At 43.0% G+C, this 17,818-nt stretch overlaps 1 protein-coding gene across 1 annotated transcript; it reads right to left on the bottom strand.

The window, feature by feature from the left end:
- Positions 1-353: 353 nt before the first annotated feature.
- LOC132764947 (arylacetamide deacetylase-like 4) lies at positions 354-11,397 on the bottom strand. The gene is made up of 4 exons (XM_067472906.1): positions 11,221-11,397; positions 7,033-7,249; positions 2,729-2,792; positions 354-1,128 (listed from the first exon to the last, which is right to left on the bottom strand). The coding sequence occupies exons 1-4, from the start codon at positions 11,395-11,397 to the stop codon at positions 354-356; spliced, it is 1,233 nt and encodes a 410-aa protein (XP_067329007.1).
- Positions 11,398-17,818: the final 6,421 nt, after the last annotated feature.

Genomic DNA, 17,818 nt, shown 5'->3' with positions numbered 1-17,818 from the left:
AACTGATTCGTATCGGAGGAAATTTCACTTGAACATTAGGAAATAGGTGTCCTAACGGTTAAAGCTGTTGGATATGGAGCTTGGGAGTGTGGTGGTTTCTTCTCTGGAGGTCTGGATGGCCATCTGTCAGGACGGCTGGGATCATGTCTGTTTTGTTAGAATAGCATTGAACTTCTTTGTGGTCTCTTCCAACATTATGACCCCAATTTCTCCATGTAACACTATCTCTACATAAGTGTATCTCAACATCTTAGGAAAAACAAAGAACGTGTTTCTCTACGGTCAACCCAATGTTCACATCAACTGAATTATTGGAAGAACTGGTAAGCGTTGAAAGAAATTGATGAAGTGTTTTATAAATTGTTAAGGAAATGAATCACATGTTGGTAATGGCTTCTCGCAGTTGGGTATTCCATTATCCAGTTGCCATAGTTATGTATTATTCCGTGGAAGCCCTCCTTGATGTGATACCACGTCACTGGGACGCCATTGTCCTCTAGCCGTTTCTTGTACAAGAGCCCATCGTCCCGGACTACATCGTATTCGCAGGTTAATAGGAAAGTCTTGGGGAGCTGTCGAATGATGTCATCTTCTGCTAAAAGCGGGGAAAACATTGGGTTAATGCATTCTTTGCAGATTTCATAAAGTTCTTGGGAAAACGGAGCTGGCTCCATGGGCACGTAGCCCCTGCCCTTAAATTCTTCTGGAATGTAGTCAGGATTGATCCATTTTCTGTATTTCGCCCACAAATGCTTGGGAACATGAGCGTTCTTCATTATGCCCTCCACGTTGATCCTCTTCCCAGTCAGATACATCATGCCAAATATCAAGGCTCGTTTCTTGAACAAAATAGGAACTGAATGGCTTTGCTGATAAGAAGGCAAATTGAAATCGATTGCTTGAAAGAATGGATATATAAGAACCTGACCTCGGAGCTTTGGGAGATCCTTCTTTGTTGCCAGATGTTGACAAACAGCTGCAGCAAATGTTCCTCCACTAGATTCTCCGAAGACAACGATGCGATTGGGGTCCACTCCGTATTCCTCTGCATTTTTCAAAAAGTGTATGGTAGCCGTGCAGCAATCCATCACTGGGATTGGGAATGGATGATCCGGAGCCAGGCGAAACCTGAAGCAGAAATGAGAAATGGCTTGAATCCGTACATCTAGGTGATGCATTCTATCAATGTGAAATCATAATAATAACAAATCTTACTGAAATGAACAACTTCTTCAAAAGCATAAGTAGGTCCTCCAGAATTACCCTATGGTCATCTTGAGGTGGAAACATAGCACAGAATTGTCAGAATTATTGAAGGTATGCATGTGTGTTTTTTCAATGTGTTTCTATGTAATCAAGAATGGGTTAAGATGTAATTCAATATAGATTCTGTTATGTTAAATTGTGCATGAGAAATACTGTGAGAAGCAAAGAAGCAGAGAAAGAGTAACCTTGACAGAAGTAAGATAACGGTTCTCTGGCTGGGAAGAAAAAGGGAGGATCCGGCTAGAGAAGTGAGATAAGCAGATGTTCAGAAAACTGTTTTGTGCTGTGCTTTGTAGTTCCTGATTTTTGCCCGCTTAGAATAGACGTGTGTAGAAGTACTGAGTGAACTTTGTGTTATTTTGAAACTGGAAAACTGCAGAGTCCTGGAATTTTTGGAGTCCTGTGTCTGTTTGATCTAGCAACCTCTTCCGCTGCGCATACACACCCAAAAAGTTTAACTCAGATAATAATTATGTTGGAGGACTTAAAAAATGTCTCACACAGAGGAAGGAGGAAGTCATTTCACATTTATCCTTCTAGGAAATATTCAAACTTCTGTGGTCTGTTAACTCTACACAAGCTAGGCAGTTTTCACAACTGTTTTTACAACAGTTTTCACAGCTTTAAAAACATACACTTTGAAATCTCCCAATAAATAAAACAGTAATAGCAAAAAAAATGCCCTTCTTTGATTACAGACGATTTGATTTGATCGCACACTCAAATCTTTGGTTTTTGTGATCCTCTGTTAGGAGTTTCGGGATCCAACGGGAGCACAGTTTCCTAAACTTTAGGTGTTCAGAAACAATGTTGTAAAGCACTGATCTCGACACGTCAGGAAATTCATTTGAGAGACCCATTATTGTGAAGTGCCTGTTCTCACGAATCCTCGCTTCAACTGAAACCACCAAATCGTCTGTAATCAAAGAAGGGCGACCGGAGCGGTCCTCATCATGGACGTTGTCACGGCCATCTTTGAATTGTCGTACCCACTTACGCACTTTGCTTTCACTCATAACAGTATCAATGTACACTTCACAAATCTGTCGATGAATTTCTGCAGCAGGCAGGTTCCTTGCTGACAAAAACTGTATCACTGAGCGAACCTCACATGCGGAGGATGAGTTGATAGTCTTTAAAGCACAGAACAGAACCAGAAACTGAGCACAGTTGTTCCCGAGGCATGCCGGTACACGACGCACGTGCTCGTTACAGTATGCGCGCGAACTACTAGTGTCTACAACAAAACGGACCTTACTTAAAAAATACCCCTCGTATTAAGGAAAGGATTTGGAAATCTCGGGGGTTTCAAAAAGTTTTGAACATTTTTTTTCTGTGAAAATTGGAATTGACTTTCGAACTGAACCACCAGCACCCCCTACATCTGAAACAAGTTTTGAACCATTTTTTATCAAGCAAGTCTACTAACCAATATAACCAGGATAAGTATGAAGTCACTTACTCAATGCACACAACTACAGAATCGGTTGCCTCAGCAATGTGGCAGCAGCGAGGGTCGCACATATCTAATAAACACATAAAGTTTGAAAAGAGATTACTGACAGTTTCAGTCACACTGATTTTTAGGAATTTTAAAAAGTTTTTTTCATAAAAAAAACTACAAGACACTGCGGGGAGGAGACCAACTTTGCAGAAAGCCATGTGATTGGCTGACAAGGAAAAAAAAAACACACAGCTGCCATTATTATTATTATTATTATTATTATTATTATTATTATTATTTGGGGTGCTTCTACCCCACCCTTCTCAACCCCCTAGGGCAGGGGTCAGGAACCTTCGGCCCTCCAGGTGTGGTGGACTTCAACTCCCACAATTCCTTGAGGCTCGGCATTCGCCCCAAAGGCTTACCTTGGCCTCAAGGAATTGTGGGAGTTGAAGTCCACCACACCTGGAGGGCCGAAGGTTCCCCATGCCTGCCCTAGGGACTCGGGGCGGCTTACAAAAGGCACAATTCGATGCCTAACAATTACAACATACAATGCAATATACAATACACAAATTTACCACATAATATCACAGTTATAACTGATTAAAACAATCAGACAGTATAATTAGCAGCAATAAAAACATCTTGTGGTCAGTGTTCACCAAATCCAAGTCCGTAAGCCATTTATCATTGTCATTGTCCTTTCCTACTCTGGTCATTATTGGTTGTCTTCGTTCATCTGCCAGCTTACCCGAAGGCCTGGTGCCACATCCAGGTTTTTAGCTTCTTCCTGAAGAAGAGGAGGGATGTTGATGTCCTAATATCCCCGGGGAGTGCATTCCACAGGCAAGGGGCCACCACCGAGAAGGCCCTGTCCTTCGTCCCCACCAGTCTCACTTGTGATAAAGGTGGGGCCGAAAGCAGGGCCTCCCCAGAAGATCTTAAACTCCGAGGTGGGACGTAGAAGGAGATACGTTTGGACAGGTACGCTGGGCCGGAGCCGTATAGGGTTTTGTAGGTCAGAACCAGCACTTTGAATTGTGCTCGGAACTGGATCGGCAGCCAGTGGAGCTGACATCACAGAGGGGTGGTATGCTCCCTGTATGATGCTCCGGTGAGTAATCCAGCCGCCGCCCGTTGGACTAATTGAAGTTTCCAAACAGTCTTCAAAGGCAACCTCACGTAGAGCGCATTGCAGTAATCTATTCGGGATGTAACAAGAGCGTGGACCACCATGGCCAGCTCCGACTTCCCAAGGTACGGGCGCAGCTGGCGCACAAGTTTTAATTGTGCAAAAGCTCTCCCGGCCACTGCCGAGACCTGGGGTTCCAGGCTCAGCGATGAGTCCAGGATCACTCCCAAGTTGCGAACCTGCGTCTTCAGGGGGAGTGTAACCCCATCTAACACAGGCTGTAACCCTATGCCCTGTTCGGCCTTACGACTGACCAGTAGGACCTCTGTCTTGTCTGGATTCAATTTCAATTTGTTAGCTCTCAGCCAGTCCGACACAGCAGCCAAGCACCGGTTCAAGGTCTGGACAGCCTCCTTGGTAACAGGTGAGAAGGAGTGACAGATTTGGACATCATCTGCGTAGAGATAACACCTCAGTCCGAAACTCTGGATGATCTCTCCCAGCGGCTTCATGTAGATGTTAAACAACATCGGGGACAGAATTGATCCCTGTGGGACGCCACACAACAATGGTTGTGGGGCCGAACAGGAGTCACCTAGGCTTGGGTAACCACGGAAAACATTGGTTCTAAACTTGTTTGTTTTTAGGGGGCCCTTGCATTTCGTTTTTTTAAGAATTCCGAAATTTTCCTTTTAAAAATTTCGAAATATACGAAATTTCATAAAATTAAGAATCGATTCGTTAATGGCGGACGCGATTGCGCAATATGCTATAAAAAAACCCTCCAAATGGGACAGGGGGAACTTCTGAAACTTCCCTCTCCCTCTGTTGTTGACTGTTGGTGTGAGAAAACAAACAACAACTATATTATATTATGTTATTATAATATTATTATATTATATTGTTGTATATTATATTATATTATAATATTATATATTATATTATTATAATATTATATTATTGTATATTATATTATTATTATATTATTATATTATATAATATTATATAATATTATATAATATAATAATAATATAGTAATATATAATATAATATAATATAATATAATAATATACAGTACTATAATATAATAGTATTATAATAATATAATATAATATAATATAATATAAGATATATTATAATATTATATTATAATTGTATTTTATATTATATTATATTATATTATATTATATTATATTATATTATATTATATTATATACTAGCTGTACCTGGCAACGCATTCCTGTGGCATAGAGTGAGGGTATGAAAAATAAAGTAATGACAAATTTTGGGCAAGAAGGATGCCAGGAGAAAGAGGAGGGAAGGGGGAATGTGGGATTTGCCAGCTGGAAGGAAGGACGGAAGGAAAGAAGGAAGGAAGGAAGGAAGGAAGAAAAGAAGGAAGGAAGGAAAGAAGGAAGGAAGGAAAGAAGGAAGGAAGGAAGGAAGGAATGAAAGAAGGAAGGAAGGAAGGAAAGAAGGAAGGAAGGAAGGAAGGAAGGAAGGAAGGAAGGAAAGAAGGAAGGAAGGAAGGAAGGAAGGAAAGAAGGAAGGAAGGAAGGAAAGAAGGAAGGAAGGAAGGAAAGAAGGAAGGAAGGAAGGAAGGAAGGAAGGAAGGAAAGAAGGAAAGAAGGAAAGAAGGAAAGAAGGAAAGAAGGAAGGAAGGAAGAAAAGAAGGAAGGAAGGAAAGAAGGAAGGAAAGAAGGAAGGAAAGAAGGAAGGAAGGAAGGAAGGAAGGAAGGAAGGAAAGAAGGAAGGAAGGAAGGAAGGAAGGAAAGAAGGAAGGAAGGAAAGAAGGAAGGAAGGAAGGAAGGAAAGAAGGAAGGAAGAAAAGAAGGAAGGAAGGAAGGAAAGAAGGAAGGAAAGAAGGAAAGAAGGAAGGAAGGAAGGAAGAAAAGAAGGAAGGAAGGAAAGAAGGAAGGAAGGAAGAAAAGAAGGAAGGAAGGAAAGAAGGAAGGAAGGAAGGAAGGAAGGAAGGAAGGAAAGAAGGAAGGAAGGAAGGAAGGAAGGAAGGAAAGAAGGAAAGAAGGAAGGAAGGAAGAAAAGAAGGAAGGAAGGAAAGAAGGAAGGAAAGAAGGAAGGAAGGAAGGAAGGAAGAAAAGAAGGAAGGAAGGAAGGAAGGAAGGAAAGAAGGAAGGAAAGAAGGAAGGAAGGAAGAAAAGAAGGAAGGAAGGAAAGAAGGAAGGAAGGAAAGAAGGAAGGAAGGAAGGAAGGAAGGAAGGTAGGTAGCCCAGTGCAGCCCAGAGTGAGGCAAGAAGAAGCATGAGGAAAGAGTAGGGAAGCAGCAGAGCAAAGGGACTGGAAGTGGCAGGCCCGTAGCCAGGATTTCGTTTCGGGGGGCTAAAAAATTTTCAGGGGGGGTTTCAGAGGGGGGGGCTGAGTTTCGGGGGGGGCTGGGTCTGAGTGAAAGAGGGTCTAGCCTAGCAAACCTTTTGTATCATTACCCCAATACCCCCATGCATATGGGATATATTGATTATGGTGATCAGATCATGATATGAATAAACATAACAGTTTAAATAATGCACCAGTAAGGCCTTTTCGCGAACCACCATGAGAATTTCGGGGGGGGGGGGCTGAAGCCCCTCAAGCCCCCCCCCCCCGGCTACATGCCTGGGAAGTGGGGTAAATGCGAGATTGTAAAACTTGCACCAGACATACGAAAATAATTACGAAATAATTACGAAATAATTACGAAATAATTACGAAATAATTACTAAATAATTACTAAATAATTACTAAATAATTACTAAATAATTACTAAATAATTACTAAATAATTACTAAATAATTACTAAATAATTACTAAATAATTACTAAATAATTACTAAATAATTACTAAATAATTACAAAAATTGGAAAAATTGTTTCGATTCTTAATTACTCCTCACACTATTCCTGCATGGCTCAATATTGGATCGTAAGCTAATTTAAATACGAATTAATAACGAATAACGAAATTAACGAACTGGATCGCCCAAGCCTAGTGTCACCCAGTAACACCTTCTGGGACCGTCCCAGAAGATAAAGTGTGAAAGCAGAACCGACAGAAAGCAGGAATCACAACCATTTTTGTTTTGTTTTGCTGGCTCGCTTACAGGCATGATAGGAAAACCTTATGCTAAAGTCCGATGCCAAATCCTTACAATTCTATCAAATGGAATCTCATGGGCTTCATTCGGAGAACTTACTAATGTTTCCGAAAAGACCGGCGCCTCCAGAAATGACAACCACTCCTTTTCTGTTTCCAGAAGAAGCCGCTTTGGGCCAATACACTCTCACTGGGATGTCTTCAAAAAGCAAGTTCTTGATAATCAACGCTGAGCTCTTCTTTAATGGGATTGCTCTATAGAAAGTGACAAGGGCTTTATACCTGTGGCAAATGCCAAGCTTCTCACAGGCGACTGCCTATTTGGAGCAAAACAAGGACAAGGAAGAATTCAATGTAGTATGCATGCAAGACGTCTTTGTCTCCATAATTGTTGCCATTCTATTTCATTTATTTTTATCTAAAAAACTTATCAATACGGGTTAAAGAAAATTATTACAAGTTAATATGGAAATGGTACCTAACACCAGTAAGATTAGCACACATAAATAAAAATTATTCAAAAAATTGTTGGAGAGGGTGTCAAGAACCAGGAACATATATACATATGTGGTGGCAATGTAAATATGTAAATAATTTTGGGGGGAAAGTCTTTAGAGAACTTTTGTTGTTGTTCATTCGTTCGGTCGTCTCCGACTCTTCGTGACCTCATGGACCAGCCCACGCCAGAGCTCCCTGTCGGCCGTCACCACCCCCAGCTCCTTCAAGGTCAGTCCAGTCACTTCAAGGATGCCATCCATCCATCTAGCCCTTGGTCGGCCCCTCTTCCTTTTCCCTTCCACTTTCCCCAGCATAATTGTCTTCTCTAAGCTTTCCTGTCTCCTCATGATGTGGCCAAAATACTTCAACTTTGTCTCTAGTCTTCTTCCCTCCAGTGAGCAGTCGGGCTTTATTTCCTGGAGGATGGACGGGTTGGATCTTCTCGCAGTCCAAGGCACTCTCAGGACTTTCCTCCAACACCACAGCTCAAAAGCATCTCTCTTCCTTCGCTCAGCCTTCCCTAAGGTCCCGCTCTCACCTCCGTAGGTGACTACAGGGAAGACCATGGCTTTGATTATGCGGATCTTTGTTGCCAGTGTGATGTCTCTACTCTTCACTATTTTATCAAGATTGGACATTGCTCTCCTCCCAAGAAGTAAGCGTCTTCTGATTTCCTGGCTACAGTCTGCATCTGCAGTCATCTTTGCACCTAGAAATACAAAGTCTGTCACGGCCTCCACGATTTCTCCCTCTATTTCCCAGTTGTCAATCATTCTTGTTGCCATAATCTTGGTTTTTTTGACGTTTAGCTGCAACCCGGCTTTTGCGCTTTCTTCTTTCACCTGATTAGAAGGCTCCTCAGCTCCTCCTCGCTTTCGGCCATCAGAGTGGTGTCATCTGCATATCTGAGGTTGTTAATGTTTCTTCCAGCAATCTTAACCCCAGCTTTGCATTCATCAAGCCCCACACATCCTTGCATGATGTGTTCTGCATACACGTTAAAAAGGTTGGGTGAGAGTATGCAGCCTTGCCGTACGCCTTTCCCAATCTTGAACCAGTCTGTTGTTCCGTGGTCAGTTCTGACTGTTGCTACTTGGTCCTTGTACAGATTCCTCAGGAGAGAGACAAGGTGGCTTGGTATGCCCATCCCACCAAGATCTTGCCACAATTTATTATGATCCACTCGGTCAAAGGCTTTAGAATAGTCAATGAAGCAGAAGTAGGTGTTTTTCTGAAACTCCCTGCCTTTCTCCATTATCCAGCATCTGGATGTTGGCAATCTGGTCTCTCGTTCCTCTGCCTTTTCTAAACCCAGCTTGAACATCTGGCAACTCTCGCTTCATGTATTGCTGGAGTCTTCCTTGCAGGATCTTGAGCATTACTTTACTGGCATGAGAAATAAGGGCTACTGTACGGAAGTTGAAGCAGTCTTTCGCATTTCCCTTTTTTGGTATGGGGATATAAGTTGATTTTTTTCCAGTCTGATGGCCATTCTTGTGTTTTCCATATTTGCTGACATATGGCATGCATCACCTTGACAGCATCATCTTTTAAGATTTTAAACAGTTCAGCTGGGATCCCGTTGTCTCCTGCTGCCTTGTTGTTAGCAATGCTTCTTAAGGCCCATTCAACCTCACTCCTCAGGATGTCTGGTTCTAATTCATTCACCACACCATCAAAACTATCCTCGATATTATTATCCTTCCTATACAGATCTTCTGTATAGTCTCTCCGCCTTCTCTTCAGGTTCTGTTAAGTCCCTGCCATCTTTGTTTCTTATCATACCAATTTTTGCCTGAAATTTACCTCCAATGTAATAGAAGATATGAATACTAAATACGTTATTATTTCCGCATGTCTGGGGCAAGTTTTATAGTTGTTTTGTGTTTAATTAGTGAAAAAAAATATAATATCACACCAACAGTCAACAACAGAGGGAGAGGGAAGCTTCAGAAGTTCCCCCTGTCCCATTTGGAGGTTTTTTAGCGTATTGCGCGGTCACGTCCGCCATTAACGAATCGATTCGTTATTGTTTCATTATTGTTTCGTTATTGTTTTGTAATTTTTTTACCATTTACGAAATTTCGTAAATATCGAACTTTTTTTTAAAAAAAATTCGGAATTCTTTTAAATATCGAAACGCAAAAAACCCCAAAAAACGAATCGATTTTAGAAACAAATTTTTCCATTGTTACCCAGGCCTAGTATTTAAATTAGCTTACGATCCAATATTGAGCCATGCAGGAATAGTGTGAGGAGTAAATTAGATTCGAAACAATTTTTTCAATTTATTTTGTAATTATTTCGTAATTATTTTGTAATTATTTTGTAATTATTTTCGCATGTCTGGTGCAAGTTTTATAGTTGTTGTTTGTTTTATCACACCAACAGTCAACAACAGAGGGAGAGGGAAGCTTCAGAAGTTCCTCCTGTCCCATTTGGAGGTTTTTTTTAGCATATTGCGCAATCGCGTTCGCCATTAACGAATCGATTCGTAATTATACGAAATTTCGTATATTTTGACATTTTTAAAAGGAAAATTTTGGAATTATTAAAAAAAACGAAACGCAAGGGCCCCCTAAAAACAAAACGAGTTTAGAATCAAATTTTACCCAAGCCTAAATCGCATCCCTTTCCATGTTTGACATCCAGAGAGAGAGAGTAGGCCTGGGTAACAACAAAAAAAAATTGTTTCTAAAATCGATTCGTTTTTTGGGGGGTTTTGCGTATTGTTATTTAAAATAATTACAAAATTTTCCTTTAAAAAAGTTCGATATTTACGAAATTTCGTAAATGTGAAAAAAATTACAAAACAATAACAAATTGATTTCCGAAACAATAACGAATCGATTCGTTAATGGCGGACGTGACCGCGCAATACGCTAAAAAACCTCCAAATGGGACAGGGGGAACTTCTGAAGCTTAATTAAACCAAAAACAACTATAAAAACCCTTAGAAAACCAAAAACAACTATAAAACCTGCCCCAGACATGCGGAAATAATAATGAAACGACCTCAAAACGATAACGAAACGAATACAATAACGAAATACAAAACATTTACGAAACGATTTAAAAATTTGTTTTTTTTTTAAATTGCTCCAGACTGGTTCGTTATTGTTTTGTAATTGAAAAATTAACGAATTTTTTAACGAATTACGAATTAACGAAACGAAACCGCCCAGCCCTAAGAGAGAGCTTCCATATGATGGTGTCTAGGGCTGGGCGGTTTCATTTCGTTAATTCGTAATTCGTTAGTAATTCGTTAATTTTTTCAATTACAAAACGATAACGAACCATTCTGGAGCAATTATTAAAAAAAACGAATTTTCAAAAACGTTTTGTAAATGCTTCGTATTTCGTTATTGTATTCGTTTCGTTATTGTTTTGAGGTCGTTTCGTTATTATTTCCGCATGTCTGGGCCAGTTTTATGGTTTAATTAGTGAAAAAAAATTATAATATCACACCAACAGTCAACAACAGAGGGAGAGGGAAGCTTCAGAAGGTTTTGGAGGTTTTTTAGCGTATTTCGCGGTCGCGTCCGCCATTAACGAATCGATTCGCTATTGTTTCGGAAATCGATTCGTTAATTTTTTACCATTTACGAAATTTCGTAAATATCGAACTTTTTAAAAGGAAAATTTTGTAATTATTTTAAATATCGAAACAAAAAAACCCCCCAAATACAAATCGATTTTAGAAACAAATTTTTCCGTTGTTACCCAGGCCTAATGGTGTCATATAAACATACACAAAGATACAGAAATTTGTGTTAAGATCAGAACTTACCCCAAGCCCTAAAAACTGCAGAACTGAATGGCAAAGCCGTACTTTACCAGGATGTTGGATTCCCGGTGGGATGTGTATCCTGGTCTGGTCGTAATAAATCGCCCAAGAGACCCCGAAGACTAGAATGAAAAGGCTGGCATATAACACAAGCATCCCGAGAGTTGCAAGAAACGCCATGCTCATGACGAACGAAAGGACTCCTGTTTGTCCTGGTTGGTTTCCAATGTTTTATATCACACACCAGCCTCCCCACTTTGCAGGGAATTTATTTATTTATTTATACCCCACCCTTCACACTCTCAGGGTAATTAAAACAAATTAAAACAATGAGAGCCATGTTTCAACACTGGAAAGGATACACACAAGGGGTGTGAATTTTCTATTAGTCGTATCAAATGAATCAATTACATACTTATGAGACGATATCCGACACGTGCTAAACTTAAGAATGGAAACTTACGCAATGAATGGTTGAATCTGCAAAGGGGAGAACTGGCTGGACAATTTTTGTACTGGACTTCTGAATGAAGCAGAGAGTGTTTGAGGACTGGGACGTCCGTAGGGATACCAAGCTGCTTGTTTATAAAGCCACTAGCTTTCCCTGCCACGTGTTGCTGTGGCCCACCTTACCTCCCTCTTTCTCTCCTTCTTTCCCTCATTCCCTTTTCTTCTGTCCTTCTCTCTTTCCTTCCTTCTCTTCCTCTTTCCTTCTTCCTTTTTTCTTTTCCTTCCCTTTCTCTTTCTTCCTTCTCTGCCTCTTTCCTTTCTTCCTTCCTGTGGTTTTTGTTTCCATTCTTCCTTTTGTCTGTCCTTCCTTCCCCCTTCTTTCTCTTTCTTTCTCTTCTTCCTTTGCTCCTCTTTCCTTCCATTTCTGTCCTTCTCTCCTTTCTTCCTTCTCTTCCTCTTTCCTTCTTCCTTTTCTCTTTTCCTTCCCTTTCTCTTTCTTCCTTCTCTGCCCCTTTCTTTTCGTCCTTCCTTTAGTTTTTGTTTCCATTCTTCCTTTTGTCTGTCCTTCCTTCCCCCCTCTTTCTCTTTCTTTCTTTCTTTCTTTCTCTTTTTCCTTCGCTCCTCTTTCCTTCCTTTTCTTTCCTTATCTCCTTCCTTCTTTCTCTACCCATTTCTTTCCATCTCTCTTCATTTCCTCTTTCTCTCTTCTTCCTTCTCTACCTCTTTCCTCCTTTCCTTCACTCTTTGCTTCCATGTTTCCTTCTCTGTATCCTTCCTTCCTTCGATGTTTTTCCTCTTCCTTGATTGGGCCCGCCGCGGCGAAGGGAGGGGGCGTGTCTTACCAGAGGGGGGTGGGAGGAGGGAAGGATTGAGTCTGGGTGGGAAGGGGCGGGGCGGCAAAGGGAGGGGGCGTGTCTTACCGGAGGGGGGGTGGAAGGAGGGAAGGATTCAGTCTGGGTGGGAAGGGGCGGGGTGGTGAAGGGAGGGGGCGTGTCTTACCGGAGGGGGTGGGAGGAGGGAAGGATTGAGTCTAGGTGGGAAGGGGCGGGGTGGTGAAGGGAGGGGGCGTGGCTTCCATGGAGGGGGCGTGGTCGGCGGTGGCGGAGGAGGTGGAGGAGAGAAAGAATTGAGTCAGGGCGGGTAGGGGCGGGATGGCGAAGGGAGGGGGCGTGGTTTGCAGCCAGGGAGCATTGGCCGGCAATGTGCGCGCGGCAGGGGACTAGCACCGGGGCGCTTCTGCGCATGCCCCCTTTGTTTTGGAAATTGTGGGTTTGGTAAAATGTTGTTTGCTATTTTGATGAGATTTGTGCATACCTTGTGGGTTGAGGTATGTGCATGGGAATTTTGTTAAATTTTCGTCGGGGTTTTTTTGAGTTTTGCTGTCCCGTTGGACACCCCTTACAGATTTATATATATAGATTGTCCTCCCAACTCTGCTATATGCCTGCAAAACATGGACTGTTTACTAGGCTTGGATGATCTGGTTCGGAAGTTTCTAAAATCGGAATGAATTCATATTTCAATGATTTTAGAAACAATTTCGAGTCATGCTGGAATAGTGTGAGGAGTAATTAAGAACTGAAAGAATTTACCCATTTTTCGGAATTATTTTCGTATGTCTGGTGCAAACTTTACAATGTCACAGTTTCCCTGGCCTCCCTGGCGATGCAGAAGGGCGAGGTGGGCATGGCTACGCCTGGCTCTTCCAGAAGGCCACGCCCCCAGTGGCCATCAAGAAGAGCTGGGCATAGCCATGCCCACCTCATTTCCCTGCCTGCCATCCATCGCTATTCAGTCACCCAGGGGAAACAAACTGCAAAATTAATTTTAAAATCTCATAGTTTGCCTTTCCTGGGTGATTGAATGGTGATGGATGACAGGGGAATGAGGTGGACGTGGCTACGCCCAGCTCCTCCTGAAAGCCATGCCCCCAGTGACCTTCAGGAACAGCTGTACTTACCTACGTCCCACCTCATCCCTATTTGCATCGCCGGGTGTGCAAAGCCACCGATGCAAAGAGGAAGGAGGTGGTCATGGGAAAGAACAGCTGTTCCTGAAGACCACTGGGGGCGTGGCCTTCAGGAGGAGCTGGGCGTATCCACACACACCTTGCCCTTCCGCATTGCCACTTGTCACCAGGGAGGCCAGGGAAACTGTGAGATTTTAAACTAACAGGGGGAGGGACACCTTCCAATAACGAAGTAAATGAAGCTATTCAGATTTTTGCTATTTCCGATCTTTTTTTCAAGAAAATTTGAGAAATAATTTTAAAATCGAAACGCCAGTGCCCCCTATATACGAAACGAGTTTAGAACCATTTTTTTTTCTTGATCAACCAAGCCTACTATTTACAGTCATACACAAATCCTGGAATGATTCTATCAGTGCTGCCTCTGACTTGGCCACGGTAGTCCACGCTCTGGTTACGTCCCGTTTAGACTACTGCAACGCTCTCTAAGTGGGGTTGCCCTTGAAGACGGCCCGGAAGCTTCCATTGGTCCAACGTGTGGCAGCCATGATACTAACAGGAGCGGGATGCAGGGAGCATACAACCCCCTTGATGTCTCAGCTCCACTGGCTGCCGATTTGCTACCGGGCTCAATTCAAGGTGCTGGCGTTGGCCTATAAAGCCCTAAACGGTTCCGGCCCAAGATACCTATCCGACCGCATCTATCCGCATCTATCCTATCCGACCCACCAGGACTTTGAGATCTTCCGGGGAGGCCCTGCTCTCGATCCCGCCTGCCTCACAGGCACGGCTGGCAGGGAGAGAGATAGGGCCTTCTCGGTGGTGGCTCCTTGGCTGTGGAACACCCTTCCCGTGGACATCAGACTGGCTCCTTCCCTGATGATATTCCACAGGAAATTAAAGACTTGGTTGTTCAAGAAGGCGTTCGAACAAGAAGTGCAATGATTGGTAATGACGATAGGAATGGAACAATGGAAAATGATACTGGATTGTGGTTTGGACGATGAGACGACGCGGAATGGCTTTTGTAGTAATGATGACGTTTTGTGATGATGATGTTTTTTGTTAATGCTGGACTGTGGATTATTTTAGATTGTGTCTTGAATTTTGAACCTTGTTCTTTCTATGTTGTACACCGCTGTGAGTCACCCCCGGGCTGAGAACAGCGATATATAAGCAAAATAAATAAATAAATAAATAAATAATAAAAATCCTGCAAATCTCATGGGAAGATAGGCAGACAAACGTCAGTGTGCTGGAAGAAGCAAAGACCACCAGCATTGAAGCGATGCTCCGCCATCAACTCCGCTGGACAGGCAACGTTGTCCACCATCTCCCAAAGCAGTCGCTCTACTCCGAACTCAAGAATGGGAAACGGGATGTTGGTGGGCAGGAAAAGAGATTTAAAGATGGGCTTAAAGACAACCTCAAAAACTGTGGCATAGACACCGAGAACTGGGAATCCCTGGCCCTTGAGTGCTCTAACTGAAGGTCAGTTGTGACCAGCAGGAAGAAAGAGAGAAATGTGCCAAGAGGAAGGTGCAACAAGCCAACCCCGACCGGGACCACCTTCCATCCGGAAACTGATGTCCCCACTGCGGGAGAAGATGCAGATCATGAGTAGCACTCCACAGCCACCTACAGACCCACCGCCAAGACACCACATCTGGAAGACAATCATCCTTGAACTACGAGGGAGTGTCTAAGTAAGTAAGTAAGCTGGGCTGGAGAGAAATCCCTAAATGGAAGTTCTATTGGTCAATATGGGAGAGAGACATTCATGGAAATAGCAGTTCGACTTTATTTATTTATTTTAAAAAAATGTCAAAATTTTTAAAAACCTCTAAAATCTGTAGATGTGTGAATATTCCTGAAAGTTGTGGGGAATTGTCTCCTGTTATCTTGTGTCATTGGGTAGAAAATTCAAGATTGCTCTTGTCATTTTTTTTTAATAAATATTTAGATAATTCCCCAAATTTTGTGGATATTTGAAACGTTATGAAACCTGATGGGCTAACAGTGGTAAATGTGTTCTACTTTTGAAGCAAGTTTCACATCGATTGCTGTACAAATGAGGGAGAAAAGAACCTGTGAAGTTTCCCTACTTGCCCTCAGGTGGAAGAAGTAAAGCTGTGGCTGCAGCACTGTGGATCTCTCTCCCCCAGCACCATCCAGCAACAGTCTGTGCATCTCTCTCACCCCAGAAACACCAGTAAAGCTACTTTAGGTATTGTGTATTAGGTATTAGGGGGAAGAAGTAAAGTTGTGGCTGAAATCTTACTCAGCACTGTGGGTCTCTCTCCCCCAGCACCAATCAGCAACTGTCTGTGGGTCTCTCTCACCCCACACAAACATCAGGGGATGCTCTGCTTAGGTATTGTGTGTCCTCAGGGGGAAGAAGGAAAGCTGTGGCTACTGTTTTACTCAGCACTGTGGGTCTCCCTCCCCAAGCACTGACAAGCAAGTCTGTGGGTTTCTCTCACCCCACACAAACACCAGTCAAGCTGCTGTTCCCCAGCACTGACCAGCAACAGTCTGTGGGTCCCTATAACCCCACACAAACACCAGGGGATTGTGTGTCCTCAAAGGAAAGAAGTAAAACTGTGGCTGCCATCTTACTCAGCACTGTGGGTCTCTCTCCCCCAGCACCCAGCAGCAACAGTCTGTGGATCTCTCTCACCCCACAAAAACAACAGGAGATGCTCTGCTTTAGGTATTGTGTGTCCTCAGGGGGAAGAAGGAAAGCTGTGGCTACCATTTTACTCAGCATTGTGGGTCTCCCTCCCCAAGCACTGACAAGCAAGTCTGTGGGATTCTCTCACCCCACACAAACACCAGTCAAGCTGCTGTTCCCCAGCACTGACCAGCAATAATCTATGGGTCTCTCTCACCCCACACAAACACCAGGGAATGTTCTGCTTAGGTATTGTGTGTTCTCAGGGGAAAGAAGTATAGCTGTGGCTGCCATTTTACTCAGCATTGTGGGTCTCCCTCCCCAAGTACTGACAAGCAACCACCTGTGGGTCTCTCTCACCCCAAACAAACACCAGGGGATTCTCTGCTTAGGTATTGTGTATCCTCATGGAAGAAGTAAAACTGTGGCTGCCATCTTACTCAGCACTGTGGGTCTCTTTCCACCAGCACCAAACAGCAACAGTCTGTGGGTCTCTCTCACACCACACAAACACCAGGAGATGCTCTGCTTAGGTATTGTGTGTCCTCAGCGGGAAGAAGTAAAGTTGTGGCTGAAATCTTACTCAGCACTGTGGGTCTCTTTCCACCAGCACCAAACAGCAACAGTCTGTGGGTCTCTCTCACACCACACAAACACCAGGAGATGCTCTGCTTTAGGTATTGTGTGTCCTCAGGGGAAAGAAGTAAAGTTGTGGCTGCCATCTTACTCAGCACTGTGGGTCTCTTTCCACCAGCACCAAACAGCAACAGTCTGTGGGTCTCTCTCACACCACACAAAAACCAAGAGATGCTCTGCTTTAGGTATTGTGTGTCCTCAGGGGAAAGAAGTAAAGTTGTGGCTGCCATCTTACTCAGCACTGTGGGTCTCTCTCCCCCAGCACCAACCAGCAACAGTTTGTGGGTCTCTCGCACCCCCCTCCCACAAACACCAGTTCAGCGGCTGCTCCCCAGCACTGACCAGCAATAGTCTGTGGTTCTTCTCACCCCACACAAACACCAGGTGTCCTCAGGGGGAAGAAGGAAAGCTGTGACTGCCATCTCACTCAGCACTGTGGGTCTTACAACTGTCCATGGGTCTGTCTCACCTCACACAAACACCAGGGGATACATAGGAGGAAAGGTTCAGCAAGCAGTCTGCTACTGAGCTCAGAGGAATCATCTCATAAGTGCAGATAGTTGTGCCATACTTAATAAAAATAAAACATACCCTGGAAATAATAAATAAATAGTGTTTCTTGTTGATGGAAAAAAATAAGACAGTGTCTTATTTTTGGGGAGACATGGTAAATAATAGCAAAGGCCAGGTGACATTCTACCCCAATCTCTACCACAAGAAGATTTGTGGAAAGGAGTTAAATTAAACAACCACTGCAGTAAAGATATGTCAGACTATCAAGTTTTTCAATATAGGATTTATTCAATCAAGGAAGGAAGGAAGGAAGGAAGGGAGAGAGAGAGAGAGAAAGGAAGGAAGGAAAGAAGGAAGGA

This window comes from Anolis sagrei, chromosome 13, assembly GCF_037176765.1.
Source record: "Anolis sagrei isolate rAnoSag1 chromosome 13, rAnoSag1.mat, whole genome shotgun sequence".
NCBI lineage: Eukaryota > Metazoa > Chordata > Lepidosauria > Squamata > Dactyloidae > Anolis > Anolis sagrei.
The sequence above is the reverse complement of the archived record's forward strand: the minus strand, read 5'-3'. Positions and strand labels throughout refer to the sequence as shown.

Excerpts from the sequence above, each read along its gene's own strand:
- LOC132764947 (XM_067472906.1), bottom strand. The coding sequence starts at position 11,397 with ATGGCGTTTCTTGCAACTCTCGGGATGCTTGTGTTATATGCCAGCCTT. Across the intron at positions 2,793-7,032 it reads CGGTCTTTTCGGAAACATTA|ATATGTGCGACCCTCGCTGC; the intron begins GTAAGTTCTCCG and ends TGTGTTTATTAG. Across the intron at positions 1,129-2,728 it reads TCTGTAGTTGTGTGCATTGA|GTTTCGCCTGGCTCCGGATC; the intron begins GTAAGTGACTTC and ends TTTCTGCTTCAG.